The sequence below is a fragment of the Poecile atricapillus genome, chromosome 3 (assembly GCF_030490865.1).
Source record: "Poecile atricapillus isolate bPoeAtr1 chromosome 3, bPoeAtr1.hap1, whole genome shotgun sequence".
NCBI classification, from domain to species: Eukaryota; Metazoa; Chordata; class Aves; order Passeriformes; family Paridae; genus Poecile; species Poecile atricapillus.
In genome coordinates this window covers 72,179,890-72,196,845 of record NC_081251.1, presented here as the reverse complement: position 1 = coordinate 72,196,845, position 16,956 = coordinate 72,179,890, and the positions used below count along the sequence as shown (strand labels likewise).

Sequence of the window (16,956 nt, the reverse complement as noted above, 5' to 3'; positions counted from 1 at the left end):
CAAACAATAAATTCAAGATTCAACAGGAATATAAGGAAAAATTAAATTAAGAATATACAAAATTGCTTTTAATTTCTCTTTGTGTATAGGGAGGCATTTACCACTATCCTTCAATCTTATTGTCAAGAAGGTCCTGCTGACATAATTCAAAACATTGAAAACAAATGCTTCATCTCTATCTGGTCTCACTAACAACAGAATTAGAGAGGCAAAGCACAGCCACAGTTAACCTAATGTAAAAACACAACTAAGGCACAGAAATAAGGACATCAACAAAAACCTCAAGCCAAGGTGCAGTAACAAGTGTGTATATATATATGTATGTATGTAAAAAACATTTTAGAAAGAAATTATTGCATACCTTGGCATCCCAGTCCTTATTAAGATAATATATACATGTAACACATCTTCCATCTCCATTTGGATTATCAACGTGGCGCACATATCCTGTTCCGTTGCCTGGATAACAAGCCACCATAGCCTGGAGTCAAAGAATCAAATACAAGAATTACTTTTATCTCTGTGTGTGGGAAAAATCTACATTTTATCTATATTAATTCATAAGTAATTAATATATGAGCAATAGAAAAACTGTATAAACCAGAAATAATGTGCAAAGTAATTTTTAACTGAGTTTTCTTTCTAGTTAAAAATTGGTTTAGAACACAAACAGATGTTGATAACAAAGGCATGAAAGACACTGAAAGGAACACTTAATTAAGGCATGGAAGGTGGGGCTACTCTCGTGTTGTGACTAATCATTCAGACTTCCCTCCCCTGAATGACATAGAAGAGAGGAAGAATGTCTTGTGTGCAATTTAATAGCTTCTCCTTGTGATAAGAAATCTTCCAAACTCAAGTTCAGACAGCTATCTTTTTTTTCCCCTGTGTTTACAATGCAAAGAATTCCTTTCCAAAAAATACTGTCAAACTTTTATTTTTAGGAGACTTTTAGACAAAACCAGTACCCCATGTTACTCGATCACTCCAAGAGCATTCTTGGGCTTGTGTTTTGTCCTGTACATAGGAGGTCTTTGAACCTTTGTTGAAACAAACCTACATGTACAACAAAAACATCCTTTTTAGTCGAGAAGTGAGAAATGGAAAACAGACACCGAGCGGTAATCTGCAATAACCTTCTGACATCAAACGACTCGGAATGCAGCAGTGCATTAAACTTCCCATGCTGCACTTTGCTCAGCTGACTTGAAAGACCCCTGGAAGGCGATTTCTGAGTCTTCAGACATGCGGATATGCGTGTGAAACAAACTGGCCCTTGCTCCCAGATGGCCTGATTAGCTTGATTAGCTATCTGAGCACATGGCTGGTTCGTCACGCAGTGCATCCCTGTATCTTTATGCCTTTGCTAGAAATAACAATTACTCCAGTTTTTTGAAAGAGATCAGAAGGAAGTTTTACAGGTCAAGTCACCCACTGCCACCACAGTACCCAGATGTCTGCAGTGACAATATCCTACCTGCAAGAAATCGAAGCATGAAGTAAAAAAAAATACCAACCCAACCAAAAACCAAAACAAAAAGGTGAATTTCTACCAACAAAGCAACATACCACTATTCTCAATGACTGCCTGCTGTATGAAAAAACCCTAAAAACCTATATAAACTAACATTCCTGTCTAGATCTAGCCTGGTTAAGTTAGAACTCTAAGTCAGACCTCTGCATTGCAAACTCTTTCACCTCTCATGTAATACACAAAAAATATTTTCCCAATAAAGTGATTTTTTTGCTTTACACTGGTAATTTTAATTTCCCCCCCCAACCTTTATATGCTATAAATACAGCTTTCCAGAGTTTGTATTGCTTGCAAGCATTGAGGAATACATTCAGTGCAGGTAACTGAATGTGCAGTGCAGGTTTGCTTTGTGCAAACTGAGAAACAGTTTAAAGTACTTGCAGTTCAACCAGAACTGAAGAAGGCAGTATTTGCCAAGCTGTAAGCCAGTGACTTTAAAGAATCCTAAAAATAAAGCCAAACTTCAATCACATCCTTTGGAAGTCACTACACTGCATGAAAGGTACTCAAAAATACAACATCCAAATATATACTTCTAATTTTGATTAGGCATTTCAGCTTTCGAACCTCTTTGCTGTAATCATAATGCCTTTATCATTACAGGCATCATGTTATGAAAACCTTACACATATCAAGAACATGATCTAATATTTGGCAAAGTCGTGACTTATCAGTTTTGCTGCAGGAAGATAAACCCACAGAAATCAAAACAGTGAGTTAAAGATACAAAATAATGTAATAGTAATTCTGTAATTAGTTCTGTAATTTCCTTTCTTAGGGAGGAAAAAAAAAGGAAGAAAGCAAAAGTAAAGCTGGGGGGTAAGAGGAAGATATTTGGTTTCCACTGAAAGCCAACACTCTTGACAAAAAAGTCCCATGTACCACATAAATCCTTCCAAGCTCTCATTGAGCATGAACAATGCTGAAAGCAGATCCAGGTCCAATTCTGTAACAGTATTCCTAATAACAGGAAAGCCTTAATTTAAGGGGCTTTGCTGAGACATATCATGCAAATTAAACCCTGACACTGTTATTCACTATCTGTGTGAAAACAGCTACTAAAACTCTCTCAGAACGAGAACTTTGAGATCAAGCAGCTAGAGCAATGTCAATTCTCACTTTAATCATGAGGAGTTAAGACTCCAAGGAAACAAAACAATATTTCACACCACACTGCTGAAGAAGAGGACCAGCAACACTTTTTGGAATGTCTGGGGAAACACCAGTTGTCACCGATTTCATATGAAGAGCAGCCATATTAATTTCATACAATCATTTGAGTCTAAAATACTTTCAATGCTTAAAAAGACCTCTTGTTTTTGGATTTAGAGTCTGAAACTTCTATCATCAACTCCAAGTGACGAGAAACAGTTTTGCTGAGATAACTTATCTAATATGTATTTGTTATAACACTGAGAATGACTCAGCCCTTAGCAGCAAATTGGAAAGCAAACAAATTTGTAACTCAGCTGCTGTAGCATAGTATACATTGCTTTTGCCATGTCCCCAATTAACCTATGATAAGGAAAGGTACAAAATGTAACAGTTTATCACACATGAGAAATATATTGCTTTGTGCAACAGTATGAAGTGAGTTCAGGCCAAACTGTCATGTAGTGTAAGATTACCCACATTGAAAGGACAAAGAAGTGATCCACATAAATAACAAAGCCTTTGTTGTTAACATTTTACAGTATAAATAACCAAGCAAATATGCATATCAAGTACATCATATGTATCAAGAACTGAGAAAAATTTTGTGTCTGTGACTTTTTTTTTCCCAAACACTGTTAGTGGCAGTCAGTATAGCCAGGTATTTGAGACCCGTAAGTCCAAGATTCTCTAACATTTTGGGCTATGAACAATAAAGCTGCTAACTTTCCAAAATGAAGAGCCACCCATCTCATCAGTTGTCCCATAAAAGTAATCAGTTCAACTCAAGGTATTACTTGCATTTTCTTAACAGAAAAGGAGCCTCCTCCTTTGTCCTTCTTGGGCATTACAATTTTTAAGCATTCAGTAAACTTAATTTCTGCAAAAAATGTATTTAAGTCACACACTGGGGATTTGCTCACTCACAGGATTCCTGTGCCAACACTTTTAATATTAACCTTCTTTAACCCAAGAGCATTCTGTTTTAGGCTGAGCACTCGTGTCTAGCACATGAGCGCTGTCCTAAGATACCCCCTGGAATTCATGAGTAATCGAGAAAGCATGAAAGTGCTCTCCCCACACTGATATCTGCCCAACTTGTGTCTAGCAAATCTGAAGAACTAACACACTAAAGCTTCTGTTGATCACTCATTCACATACAGATGTTCTGTCTGCAAATGTTCTAAGTCTGGAAAATAACACCATCGGCTCGCCTAAGCAACAGTAAGAAGAACTAACTGAAACCACAGCTTTTTTTTGCTAAGAATAGGCATCCCTAGTGTGTCAGGCACTACTCTAATTAACAATAAAATGCACAAAGGAAACATCAGAGGGAATAAACCATAGTCCATACAGCTTTTTTTTCTCTCTGTGAAGACACATCAGCTAAAATTCAGCCCTGGGAGGCACAGCACAACAGTGCAGCTGAAAACATGATTTCACCTGGGACTAGTCTCAGCCTCCCTTGACACAGAAGTATGACAGCCTCTCCCATCTATAAAGAAGGAAAAGTTGCAGCTAAACAAACTGATGCTTTTTCTTCTATCCTCTCCATTTCTCTCACTGCTGGATGCCTGCAAGCTTAGGTATTGTTCCTTAAAAATGGGAAGCATTAAAGCAAACTCTTAGCAAAGAGAGGAGAACACTAGTAACATGAGAACACAAAATTCCATACAGGGGGAAAACCCCTAAACATATAATGGAGAGGATGTGTGTTCTATTAGTTTATTAAATAAATATATTAAATATATTAATATCTAAACTTTATTGTTAAGCTCAGATTGAAGCTGCATCAGTCAAGGAGATGTCACTTTTGCTGTTTGCTGAAGGAACTGCAAATCTCAGTGAGCAAAACAAGATGTCTAAATGTAAGACCAATGACTTCCTACCAAAATTTATCAGATGTGCTCACAAAGACTTCACTGGAAATCCTTGGCATTGGACATCTGACAGATTAGTCAAAGAAAGAAAAAAAAACTCACACACCACTGCAATGAAGAAGCAAAGAAAAATAAAACTAAATTTAAAAATGACCCAGCCTTGTTTGGTCTGTGATGTATTTCTATTTCAAAAATTTATTCTTCCCTGACAAACAAATGTTCTGAGGAAATATACTTCACTTTAAGCACACATCAGGATATGATTTTTCACAAGTTGAACAAAGTAACAGTCAAATCAAAGGAACAAAAGACTGGTTTAGTATCACCTGTGAACAGGATCAAGATTACTGACTTACACATGCTAGCATGGTACAACTTGGTTTGGATTCTTAAGTCTTCTGCAAATCCTTCACAAGCACAGACAGAAACTTCCAACAGAAATAAAATGTCAACAGGGAGAAACTCCTGTCAGCCTTACCCAAAAAAGAGCAATCTAAGAAAGGGTAAAACAAATCTGAGACACAGCTAGTCTAAGTATTTCTATACTAACTTCCATCTGAGTAAAATTTCCTGCTGTTATCCTCAGTGGTTTAGTAAGCAAGGCTACAGAATCAAGTTTTCACACAAATCAACACTGTGAAACTAGAAAAGCCGATGAGAAATACCAGGCCCTGCAAAGATTTCTTATTAAAAATTCATGCCTTGCAGTCATCATCTACTGGAGAACATGCAAGGGGAAAGTAAACTGCTACTTAGCAGCTTAAAAATTAATCAAGGCTTTACACATCCTCAAGTGAAGAGAGGAATCTCTAAGTTAGAAACTAAAAAAACCCAAAAACCTGCCATGTTGCAGCAGCTTTGAATAACTGATCTTTAAGTCCTTTCTCTTAATATTAAATTGCCACTACAGCCATTCAATTTGTCCATTAGCAAAGGAGTTAGGAACCATTATTTTCTTTTGTGTTTTTCTCTGCAGAGTGAAGGAAAGAAAACCCCAAATACCAAAACAGAAACCAACAATTCCCTACCACCCAAACCAATAAACCCTGACTACACTGTACACCTGCTATTTGTGCCATCTTTTGCAAAAATAGAGTAAGCTGCTCTTTCAGTTAAAAACCCAAGCAACTGAAGGCAAGGATGACAAACGCAAGTCACCCTCTCTTGTATCTTGCCAAGTTTTAACAGAAAAGTTGGAAAGCTTGGCAAAGCGAAGGCAAACTGAACTAAGAACAGAGATGAAAAATGAACTTAGGAAGAGAGAGAGGAAAAACTGAGAGTTGACATAGCTGCTTACGCTATTAATAGAATCAGCACACAGTTATGTACATGGATTACATCTTCCATGACCTTTTAGGGAGTTCAGTAACCTGACCTACCTCCCTCCTTCCCAGGCTTTTCAATGCAATGCCCAATCCAAGATTTCTACTTGTTTTGGATAGAACCACATTTCATAAGCATACAAAATCAAGCAACATAAAACACACTGTACCATCAAAAGTTTGGCACAACTTGCTCATACCTTCATACATTGCTTATTTCTTACTTGACAATCAGATGCTGATTTCTCAGACCAATTTTAAGAAAAAGCTTCGCCAACCCAGCAGTTAATTCCTCTTCAAGTCATGACTTTATTCCTGTCTTCATTTTTACGTGGTATTTACCTGCTCACGACATTCACTTCAAACATCCTAATAAACTGACACAAGCCAGAAGGCATCAATTTTCATGCTGGTTCAGTGGCCACAGTCAGCTGAGATCTCTAGGGCCAGAAGAGCCAGAAGATTGGATCCAATCAGCTTGAATGTAACCATGGTGCCACTGAGCAAAAACCTGCTCAGGTATTTTTCACTCTCCCTTTACCATTCAATTCTAATTGTGCTCAACAGCAGGACAACACAAAGTTCATTTTCAAGTATCATTCTTTTAATCCATGCATGCCCATAGGCTCCAAGAAATGCTCTTCAGCTCTTGAATTGCTGAAGAAATGTGCATGAATCCAGATGATTCATCAGTTCTTACACATGGCACAGGAAAAAACACAGAACTGCAGTTGCTTAAGTCCAATATTCAGGAAATGACTGTGAACATGGGATGTGCTTACACTTTGATGAATACCTCTAACAAATAAAACAAAAGATAGAGAAACTGTTATGAAACTATCAAGCAAGAGGCATTAACCGGGGGAGATGGTATTGATTCTCAACAGGGGGACAGCAGAAGGCATGTTCCTCGCACGGAGGCTTTGACTGAGCCCTGAGGAGAGCAGGACAAAGTGGAGAAAGACAACCCCAAAGTGAACCCAGGAGCAACTGAAACCAGGGCTAAAGACAGACATAACAGGAAGATCTAAAACACACTTCCCAGCTGAAGTTCTACAGCTCTCACCACTACTAAACTGAGATAAAAGTGCTTAAACATTAATAAGCTTTTCCGCTCTCCTATACCTCAGCTCGTAAAGCTGCAAGTCTCAAATCTCCAAAGGCAAAGAGAGGGCTGAGTCAGCCTACAAACGGCAAGGAAAAAGAAATATTGTATCTTCTGTAACACAACACAGTGGCATTTTCCAGGCTGCTACCCAGGTTAGGTGGGATGTGTCTATTCTCAAAACTGTGCCAGTTTAACCAAAAGGTGCTGTTTTAAAATTGAGTCAGGGAAGGCACTGCAAATACACCTGCAATCCTTAAATCTTACAAAGTTTCCATTAACTAAAAAAAAAAAAATAGAATAAAATGGAGTTCAAATCTAAAAATGTACACAGAGAGCTGTGCACTGGCTTAAATAGAGTAATAAAAAAAGTGAAGTTTATCTAACATCTCTGAATACAGACAGTGTCCTCAAGTCTAAACCAACTGCATTTCCAAAAAAAAAAAAAAAAAAAAAAAAAAAGTCTGTGCTTCAAAGCAGTAATAACTCCCTCCCCTAAGGTTTAACATAACATTTGCTGATAGATTTGATATCAAAGTCTACTGCAAACTTTAAAAAAAAGGTCGACAACACAGAACACACAAAAAAAATCCCCCAGATACACTTAACTGAGGCTTCCCAAAGAAAGTAGATGAAAAGCACTGTCACCAGAGACAGAAAGTTCTCTCTTAAAAGGCCAGGAATAAACACAATGCTTGGATTTCCAGCCAGGAACGGTCTAAAACATACTTTAATTTATGTCAGTCTAAGTCTGTCTACAGTAAGATTAAATAAGCTGACCAATACATTTCAGATTCAAATAACTGTTGAATAATGTTAAATATGTTTGCAAAACTGGCAGGCCTCCATGGCTAACTCCCCATTCCCTTCAAGAGAAGCAGACTCATGACTCACTGTTTTGGCGCTGTACAAAAATTTGACAGAGAAGTAAGTCAGTCAACACAAATTTTAAGAGTCTGTTTTTAATTTAACACTGTAATTGCTTTGAATTTAATAAAATAATTTAGAAAATAAGTACTTTTTCCCCCAAGATGGGGCAGAGCTTTCTGCTCTTGCATAAGACTAATCAACTTCCTAGTTTCATCACTGCCCATTCAAAAAGGGCATAGAGCAGCAACATCTTTAAGAACTAAAAATAACATAACACTAAAGCAAATTACAACAGTGCACTAAAATAGTAGGAAGTTAAGTCTCATTCAGCTACATCACTTAAAATATATTCTGATAGCACTTTGTGCACACCAGATTTCCAGGGCCAACCACATGACATCAGCAGGCACACTGATGCACAACACACAAAAAAGCATGGTTACCTATTTTTAGATTGTTATATATTATCAGTGAATTTGTTCACTTGTGTGAGATCTACTGGGTAAACTTTCAACAACAACTGGACTCAATGTTAAGGAGTCTTTTTCAACCTTAATGATGCTGTGACACACTACCTTAAAAATAAAGCATGCATATCACTCAAACATCAAGGCTGGGTACTTAGCACCAGCAGAGGCTGGGAAGGAAGAAACTTTAAGGATTAAGGGAGAGCAAGAGGTGTTTGCTTTTTGTTTTTCTTTTTAAACCAAACAGTGTATTATCTGAGAAAGTAAGTGGCTGAGAAATTTGCCATTTAAAGAATGTCACTCACCATCTCTGCCATTCTCTCTTCAAAGCAATATATACTGAGTAGCCTAGAATTTCTTTCCTATGGAATACAAACCACACACAATCATTTTGCTAACTACTAGGAGGGAGATTTACTTTTTTACTTAAAACTGCAATTGTGTTTCTGTTTTAGGTAACAAAATAGCTACATCGCCAAAATTTAGCTTGTAGGAAAGGTATCTTTATATAAATTTGAACGTTGCGCAACTGCATGGGAACAGGACTGTGTGTTTAGTACTACAGTTAGTCAGATACTTGGAAACACTTGTGCACTGCAAGTTCCTTAAGTTTAGAAAATGTTCATGTAGATGCAGTAAAATGTCCAAATCTAGGTCTCAGGTATCACCTCAGAAGTATTTGTTCTTATAAACAGTATGCCGAGGAGAATGATTTTAAAACAGGTTTTAAGGCTATTTTCAAGGGGACATGTGTGATTCAGCATGCCCACAGAACTCCAAACTTCACACCATATACTATAGCATTCACTCCTACTATCAGAGTCCAGACTATTCTTTGAAATTATATATATTAGAGAAAAAGAAGTAACGATGCACTGAAATGCTCATAGACATTTATTTACGGGCAAATTTAATTTGTATTAACACTGCAGAGAAGTCTGACTAAGGTTTAAAGACAAACAGCAACGAGCAGCCTGTAATATACTTTCAAGCCACCTATAATTTAAATGCAAGAAATGCTGACTCTGCCCATACTACTTTCCATGAGCTTTCACACAAACTCTCTCCATCCAAGCTTTTCTTTACAATCCCACCACAGTCCTTTAAGAGGGACTCTTTCCCAGCTGGCATAAACAACACTCAGGGGTTTTGTTGTTTTAACCAGATCACCCAGAGTATCCATTTCAAATGCATGCAGGCATTAAACAATTTACTGGTATTCTGTCTATCCCAGCTTCCACCAGTCCTTGGGCAAAGCCTTGAGGAACAGCTGAGGCCATGCAGCACTACAGGCTGATATAAACACCATTCCAGGAGCAGGACTGTTGGCATGCCAAGTTGGAAAAGTGACTCCCAAACCCACCCCGCCTCTGTATGTCCCAGCAGAGCCAGCCATGTCATTTCAGGTTAAGGAGGCATTCTGCTGCAATGCGGAGGCTGCACTGCCTCAGTGGAACTCCTGGAGGAGAGCGGTTCAGGAATGCAATGTATTTGCTCTAGGAGCATGCAGCCTTGTGAGCACGAGAAAGATCTGAACATACCCAACACTGACTCCAGGGAGGAAAAAACACCTGAGGAAACTGTTTGTGCCTGTCTGGCTGATACAAAAGCCCCCCTGTCTTCTGAAATGTCAATTCAGCTGACCATACAGTGAGTTTATGTTCATGGCAGGAAAAAGATCATCTCTAGGTTAGGACCTTCTGCAGAGCTTCTTGGTGCTGCTTCAACAGGCTTTTTCCCAGTCTCCCCATCAATCACCACTGGCCCAGGAGACCACAGCGATGGAAAAACACATCGCTCTCATGGCCTTGGAAAAAATAGAACATGCTGCATTATCAACTATAAATTGGTAAAAATTGACCCATTTGGTTTGTTCCAAGTCTGTTTATACTTGGCATTAGGAAGCTTTATGAAAAAATCAATCCAATCAACAAAGTTACCTCTTTTCATCTTTGCCACTATTTCAACAACAAAAATAGTACTTTATATATATAACAAATTATTCATCCCTCCTAAAAGGCAAGTAGGCTTCTCCATAGATTAGTCCTTTCCTGTGAACAGGAAAGTTATGTTAAGTGACAAGGCTCCTGTCAATCAAATTGGTTATGACTGTCTATAACTCAACAAGTATTGTGGTTAGAAGTCACAGGCTAACCTCAAACTCCAAATTTCCCACTCTAAAAATCAGGTGATGGAATCCAAACTCCACACAAAGTGGTGATATAAGCAGAAAAGCCATGGTGTACAAAACCTGACAGGAACAAGAAAGCTTCTCTTTAACAACTTTGGCACTGAGACTTTTTCCCTCTCTCCTCCAAAGCATTCAGAAGAGCACAGAACCAGGACCTTGCCTCTCAAATGTTCACACAGAAAGTCAAAAATTTCAACATGAGCTGTGTTAGCATGCAGCCAGCACTTACTTACTCTTAAACCTTCTTAAAAGCACTGTATTTAGTAAGAAAGAGAAGCACACTATTCCACACCCCATCTAGAAATAATGGATTTCAAGACAGGATACACACATCTTCCTTTTTCATGTTTCTTCTTAAAGGTTTATCTGCATGTCTCTAAAAATTCAACCAGCAGAAATTTTCCTGGCAAACCAAAGGACAGCTAGGGCTTTGCAATCTACAGTACTCACTGGGGAGAGATTGCAAGGATTAGCAATAGTAGCCCAGATCAGAGGTGTCACATCAGACCAAGATGACTGTTCCACAGCCCATATTTATGCAACCTACATTCAAGATCTGTAGAGCTTAAGTAAAGCCTGTTCCCAGCTTAACACTGGGCCAATTAAAGAAAAAAAAAAAAAGAGGCAAGAGCATAATTGATGACAAAATGTTGGTTCAGACCGCAAATAACATAAAACAACACGTACCCAAGGTATGAACTCATCAACTCAAGCAACAGCAGTGGAAATTACAGTGAATTACAGTGGATTGTACAGTGAAATGAAAGGAAGATGAAGAAAGCAGACACCAGAAGGAATGGCAACACTGACAACAAAAGTCTGCATTATTGAAAGAGGGAAAGTCATACCAAGTATCACAAAAACTAAGGAATTAGCAGAACTGCAGCCAATTCTAAAAATCTTAGATTCCAGATTTCTATACAGTCAACTTCCCCTTCAAGTCAGCAAGCAATCACTTTGGATTTCAGGATTGGCAGAAATAGCCTTTCAGGCAGAGTATTTTTTAATAAAATTTCTACATGATTATTGAAAATAAACAAGAGATCTCCTAAAATACCTAACTAGCATTGTACACTAACACTGGATAGCAGTTTCTAAATAGGAGACTGCACTTCAAGAAATTATCTGGCGGCAGCCAATTGAGTTACTAATTTCTACTATGTGTAATAAATGGCCTGTAGCTTTATATTAAAGACACTACAGATCCCAAAACTTTTTTTGTATCCTCTTGAAGTCACACCTGTTCAGAGAGGAGCAATCAAGAGGAAAGCTGATTTTCAAGCCAGGGAAAGGCTGCAGGGAAGAACAGGGAGGAAAGGGAGGAATGGACAAGGACCTGTGGACAGTGGATGAACTTGCCAACCCTGTGCTGCAGTGACAAAGGGAGCAAGTCCCACAGCAGGGGTTTTAATTGCAACTGCCCTGCTATTTAATAGCCCCATGAAATCAAGCTGCAAGCACTAATGAGTAAGATACCTCAGCAGGCCTCAACTGTAATTATTTTTGGGTGTCTTCTAGCCCCTTAATGAACCACACCAGAAAACATCTTGGACATCAAAGGTTACTCTCAGCACAGATTTACAAGCAAAGATAAGAAAAAAGCTGCCGTTCCACACACAGCACTGTGCTCATATCCACCCACTGTGTACAGAAGGCTGCTCACATCATCTCTGCTCCAGGTAAAATGTTCTCATGGAGTGGCCTTGCAAAAAACTGCTTATTTCTCTGAATGCCAGCTCTGCCCTCAAGCCTATTGATCAACTTATCCTCCCACTTTGTGCACATACCAATCAGTAAAAAGACCAATATATTTTATTTCCAGGATCAATACAAGCAATGTGATATAACTACCACAAAAACTGAGAGATATTCCAGAAAACAAGAATTTACTTCCTCTGTAAAGACAACCTTTAATTAAGGGTTCCCAAACCAAGATAACCATTCCTTAAAAATGAAGGCTAGATGATAAAAAAAAGTGCAACAGATTTTTCAAAGGAAAAAAATTCTCAAGGGGACTTCCATCTTCCCATCGCTGGCAAATTCTCTTCCCTACTGAGCCCCTGAAGAATTCCATCACTCCCTCCAGAAAGCTGTTCCCAAAGAGAAGGGGTGGGGGGGCAGGAGGAAGGCGGGGTGGAGGGGCGCATTGGAATTTTTGCTCTTCAAAGGAAAGTTTTCTCTGGGGTTTTAATATGGAGCTATTCTAAGTTGAATTGCAGAACTCTAAGTCTCAATGGTGAGGAAGCATCATTTATTACTAGCTTTGTCTTTCAGTGGGTGTGTTCCTTCAAAGTAGCAGGATGTGAGTGTAGAAAAAGACACAGCAAAAACTAGAAATCTGCAAAATTCAAGTTGCTATATGAGACAACTAAACTGAAAATAAAGCTAGTTGATAGTATCTTCATCTACATTTCATGTCCTACAGTGGAATATTATTTCTGTGTTTATGAGGTCCTTTATAAAGCTATAGGACTAAACAGGTAAAAATAATGTATGTTTATCTTATTGCCTCTTACAATATAATTTTGGCATAGCCTTGGCTCATGAGTGAGACAACTCCCATTTTCTATTTTCACTAAGGAAAATGACAAAGTCAGGACTCCAGTATAGGAACTCCTGTGTTGTTCTTGAGTCTGTGCCAAGTGTTAAGAGGCCTTCAAGAGTCATTACATGTCATTTTATCCAAGCTATAGTGGAGAATTAATACAAATTTACTCAACCCATTAATTTTAATGCAAACATTAAACATTTTCTATATAAAGCACCTGAACCATGGATCTTACTTACTTCCAAGGCATTTTATAATAATGGAACAGGGAAAGGCAAGACCAATAAAATAGTAAATTCCAGTTGCAATTTCACTACAGCAAACTAACTTCCTTTTAGTGAAAAATGAGGTGCTACCAGCAGGATTCCCAGAGGACCTGTACTATTTCTGTATGACCTGGGAAAAGGGGTTGAAGGAGCAGAGTGATGGTGTTTACCTGCAATACCTAAATATGCTGCAGTCCCTCCCAGCTCTGGCTGAAGAAAGGCACACAGAGGCACGTCAAACAATACCACAATTGCCTAAACAACAAAATGGGAGGTGAAATTCAGGAAAGAGTAAGTGCACAGAAATACCCCTTGGGGGGAAAAAACCCGCTTTCTTATACAGCGTTGTCTTCTAAACTGCCTATTATCACTTTAGAAAAAAAAATAAATTAGTAAATACAGGCTGTTCTCCCAAGAACTTAATCTCAGCACAGCAGAGGAAGCAACTGAAGTGTCATAAATTACTAAACAAGGAAAAGCAACACAGAATACATCACCCTGCCAGCATACAAAATCAGGATATATTTGTACATTACAATACTGTGCTTCTGTTTGCCTTACCTTGATCAGCAGAAGCAGAAAAGCTGCATAGAAGTGCAGCAGGAAAAACTAGAATCACAAAATAGTATCCGTTGGATAAACACTAAAAAGACTACAATTCTTCAATTTAGGAGGGAAAGCGTCAGCTGAAAAAAATGCATGCAAGCAAATGCCAGACATTTTTTAGAAATATGACAAGGAAAACTACTGGGAAGTGAGTTTTCACAATACAGTCTAGGAGACACTGAAATCACCATCAGAGGGTTTTAAACAAAAGGAAGTTCCTTTTCCATCTAATCAAACTGCAGGACTCGCTGTTACAGGATGTTGCAGAGGCCAAAAGTACAAATGGCTTTTAAAACAAGATTACATAAATTAATGGAAAATGTGTCCATCCATCCGCACGTATTACAGGCAGTGGTCTAGATACAACCTCTGTCTCAGAGCTCCTGGATTGCCAGAGGTAGATGGTACAGGAGAACATCATTTTATGTACACTTTGAAGCTTTATATACAGAATAATTATTGATTATTTACAACTACATAATAGTATAAACACAGATGACAAACACTTGTGTGAATCAGACATTTGATAAGGAAGAACTCCTACTGAGCAAACACAAGAAGGCAGTTGGCTAAGAACCTAAACCAAATTAGCCAGAGTGCAAAAAGTGAAAGCTTTGAGCGGAGTGGGTCTTCAGCATCAGAACAATAAGAACAAATGGTTTCAACTTTTAAAGTTTTTTTAATACTAAGACCGGATACTCTTCAAAAACGCTTAGCTTTAACCTACAATTCATGGCCTAGCATCTAGTTCATCCAGAAGGTCACTTCAGACGAACACAACTCCATCTGGCTTCAATTTACCACTAGATATATGGTAGGGATGGCCAAGCTGACATCTCCCGAGAGGCACATGGCTCTTATCTCTCTCACGCAGTCCTTGCGGAGGACAGGCCATTGACAGGGTGCCTGCAACTGCTGTACCTGGCAGAGAGCAGCAACTGAGGCAAGCCTCGTCCTCTGCTCCCCTGCTGGGGCAGCCAGCCTCTCTCAGCACCTGCTCCTTCTCCCTTCCTCTCTCCTGCAACAGGAAAGGAATACATCACTGCAGAACAAGGTCCCCAGGGGAGCACAGGCAGGATGGAAGTGGGCAGGAGCAGCAAGCTCGGGAATACAGATGAAAGAAAATGACTAGAAGGTAGATGGAAGAAATAAGGATTTTAAATTGAGAGCTGCAGGTTTTTGATTTATTCAACAGCCTGGCAAAATACATAAGCCTGACTCCTTCCAGTTCCAAAGTTCCCTCCCCACACTTATCTTTTTTAATATGGAGCAGGTAAAATTTTTCGTAAGTAAAATAAAACTGAAATGTACAACAAATAATATTTGGCCAGATGTCTGTTACAAATTTACTACATCAATAAAGTAAAAATATGTGAAATATTAAAAATAAAGCACTTTTTGGTAGTTTGTGGCTTTGAAACAGCATATTTCATTTTTCTCTCTGTCTTGCAAGAAAAGGATAACTATGCCTGCTGCACTATGCCCTCTCAGTTCAGAATTGGTCCCAATATCATACATAACTAAAATAGTTTTGAATCCCATACAGGTAATTGACTTTAATTTCTTAAACGTTTGCTTAAATCAGTCTTGTGAAGTGTACACATGCTTTGTATCAGCAAGCTATGCTAGGAAAGGACTATGCTATGAGCATATGCACACATGAATGGGAAAAACAGGCAATTTGGGTGAAAAGAGGAAAGAGGCAATAGCACACACTTAGTATAAGTGACTACCTGGATGACCAAAGTTACCTAAGGCAGGAATATTTAAAACAGTTACATTACTGGCATATTTGACTGCAATGATCCTTTAGGGAGCAAATGACCACCAGTAAGAAGATAAGACTCCCAGTAACTTCATTCAGACATGCAATAAGCAGGACTTATACTGACAGTGCCTTTGCTGGAAATAATATTTTAACAGATTGCAAAATTTGGCTTGTTTCGTATCTTTTCTATTTCAAACTGCAGTATTTTTTTTTCCATGGGAGAGCTGAGGTTGGCAGGCAACCCTGGAGATCATGTGGTCCAGACCACTGCTCAGAGGTGGGTCACCCAGAGCAGGCTGGGTGACCAGTGATCAGGTTTTGAGTATCTCCAAGGATGGAGACTCCACAACCTCTGTAGCAACCTGATTCTTGGGTCATCACAATGGAAAAAGCATTTCTTACATTTCAGTGGAATTTCTTGCATCTCAGCGTACCCACTGCCCTGTCACTGAACACTGCTGCCAAGAGTCTGGCTCCCTCTCCTTCACTCCTCCTGTCAAGCATCTGTACACACTGATACTGTCCCCTCACACCTTCTCCTCTGCCACATAAACAGCCCCAGCTCCCTCAGCGTCTCCCTGTATGACCTGAAAGAGCAAATCCACCACTATGAACAGAGCTACTGCCTGGCTGATGCACTGTCATAGAGGGGCTAAAGCACACACAAATGAGGTTAAGCCAAACAGAGGTACGATTCAGCCAGCATCTATTTCACTCGGCATCATCCAGTGTGCCAGCTGAAAAGGAGTCAGTTTAAGATGCCCTTATCAACTGGCCACAGTTTCCTTTCTCACAGCAGTAAGGCTGCATGCCAGCTGCCTGAACAACAATGCAGCAACCACTGAAACTGGAAGGGCCCAATGCCTTCAGCAGAGAACAGACCACACACTGTTCGAACACAGCAGAAGCTGTTGAGGGATCTTGGCATCCACGGCAAGGTTTAGCTGCTCGAACAGATGCTTGAACAGGACAGCGAGCAGCAGCAAGAAAGATACGTTATTAACCAATGATAAACTGCTTTGGAAACCTTACACATACTGCATCCCTGGACTTTTTCACAATACAGAGCACTTAAACATATGAAGACTGCTGCCTCAAATTTGGGAGAAGTTTTTAATCTGTAGCAATTTAAATTCCATATAATCGCAATGGTCAAGCTAAAATATTATCTAAACTTTTGTTTCATTTGACTAGTAACTTCCAGTCTCTTTTAACTATATAACTGCAGTCCTCTGACCTACTCAAGC

At 39.0% G+C, this 16,956-nt stretch overlaps 1 protein-coding gene across 1 annotated transcript in view; it reads right to left on the bottom strand.

Moving 5' to 3' along the window:
- The window catches only part of EGLN1 (egl-9 family hypoxia inducible factor 1), a 34,196-nt gene that overhangs the window by 7,752 nt on the left and 9,488 nt on the right, over positions 1-16,956 (bottom strand). Inside the window, exon 2 of the mRNA XM_058834015.1 lies at positions 362-481. Within this exon, the coding sequence (XP_058689998.1) occupies positions 362-481 (120 nt within the window). The remainder of the gene's footprint in view (positions 1-361; positions 482-16,956) is intronic.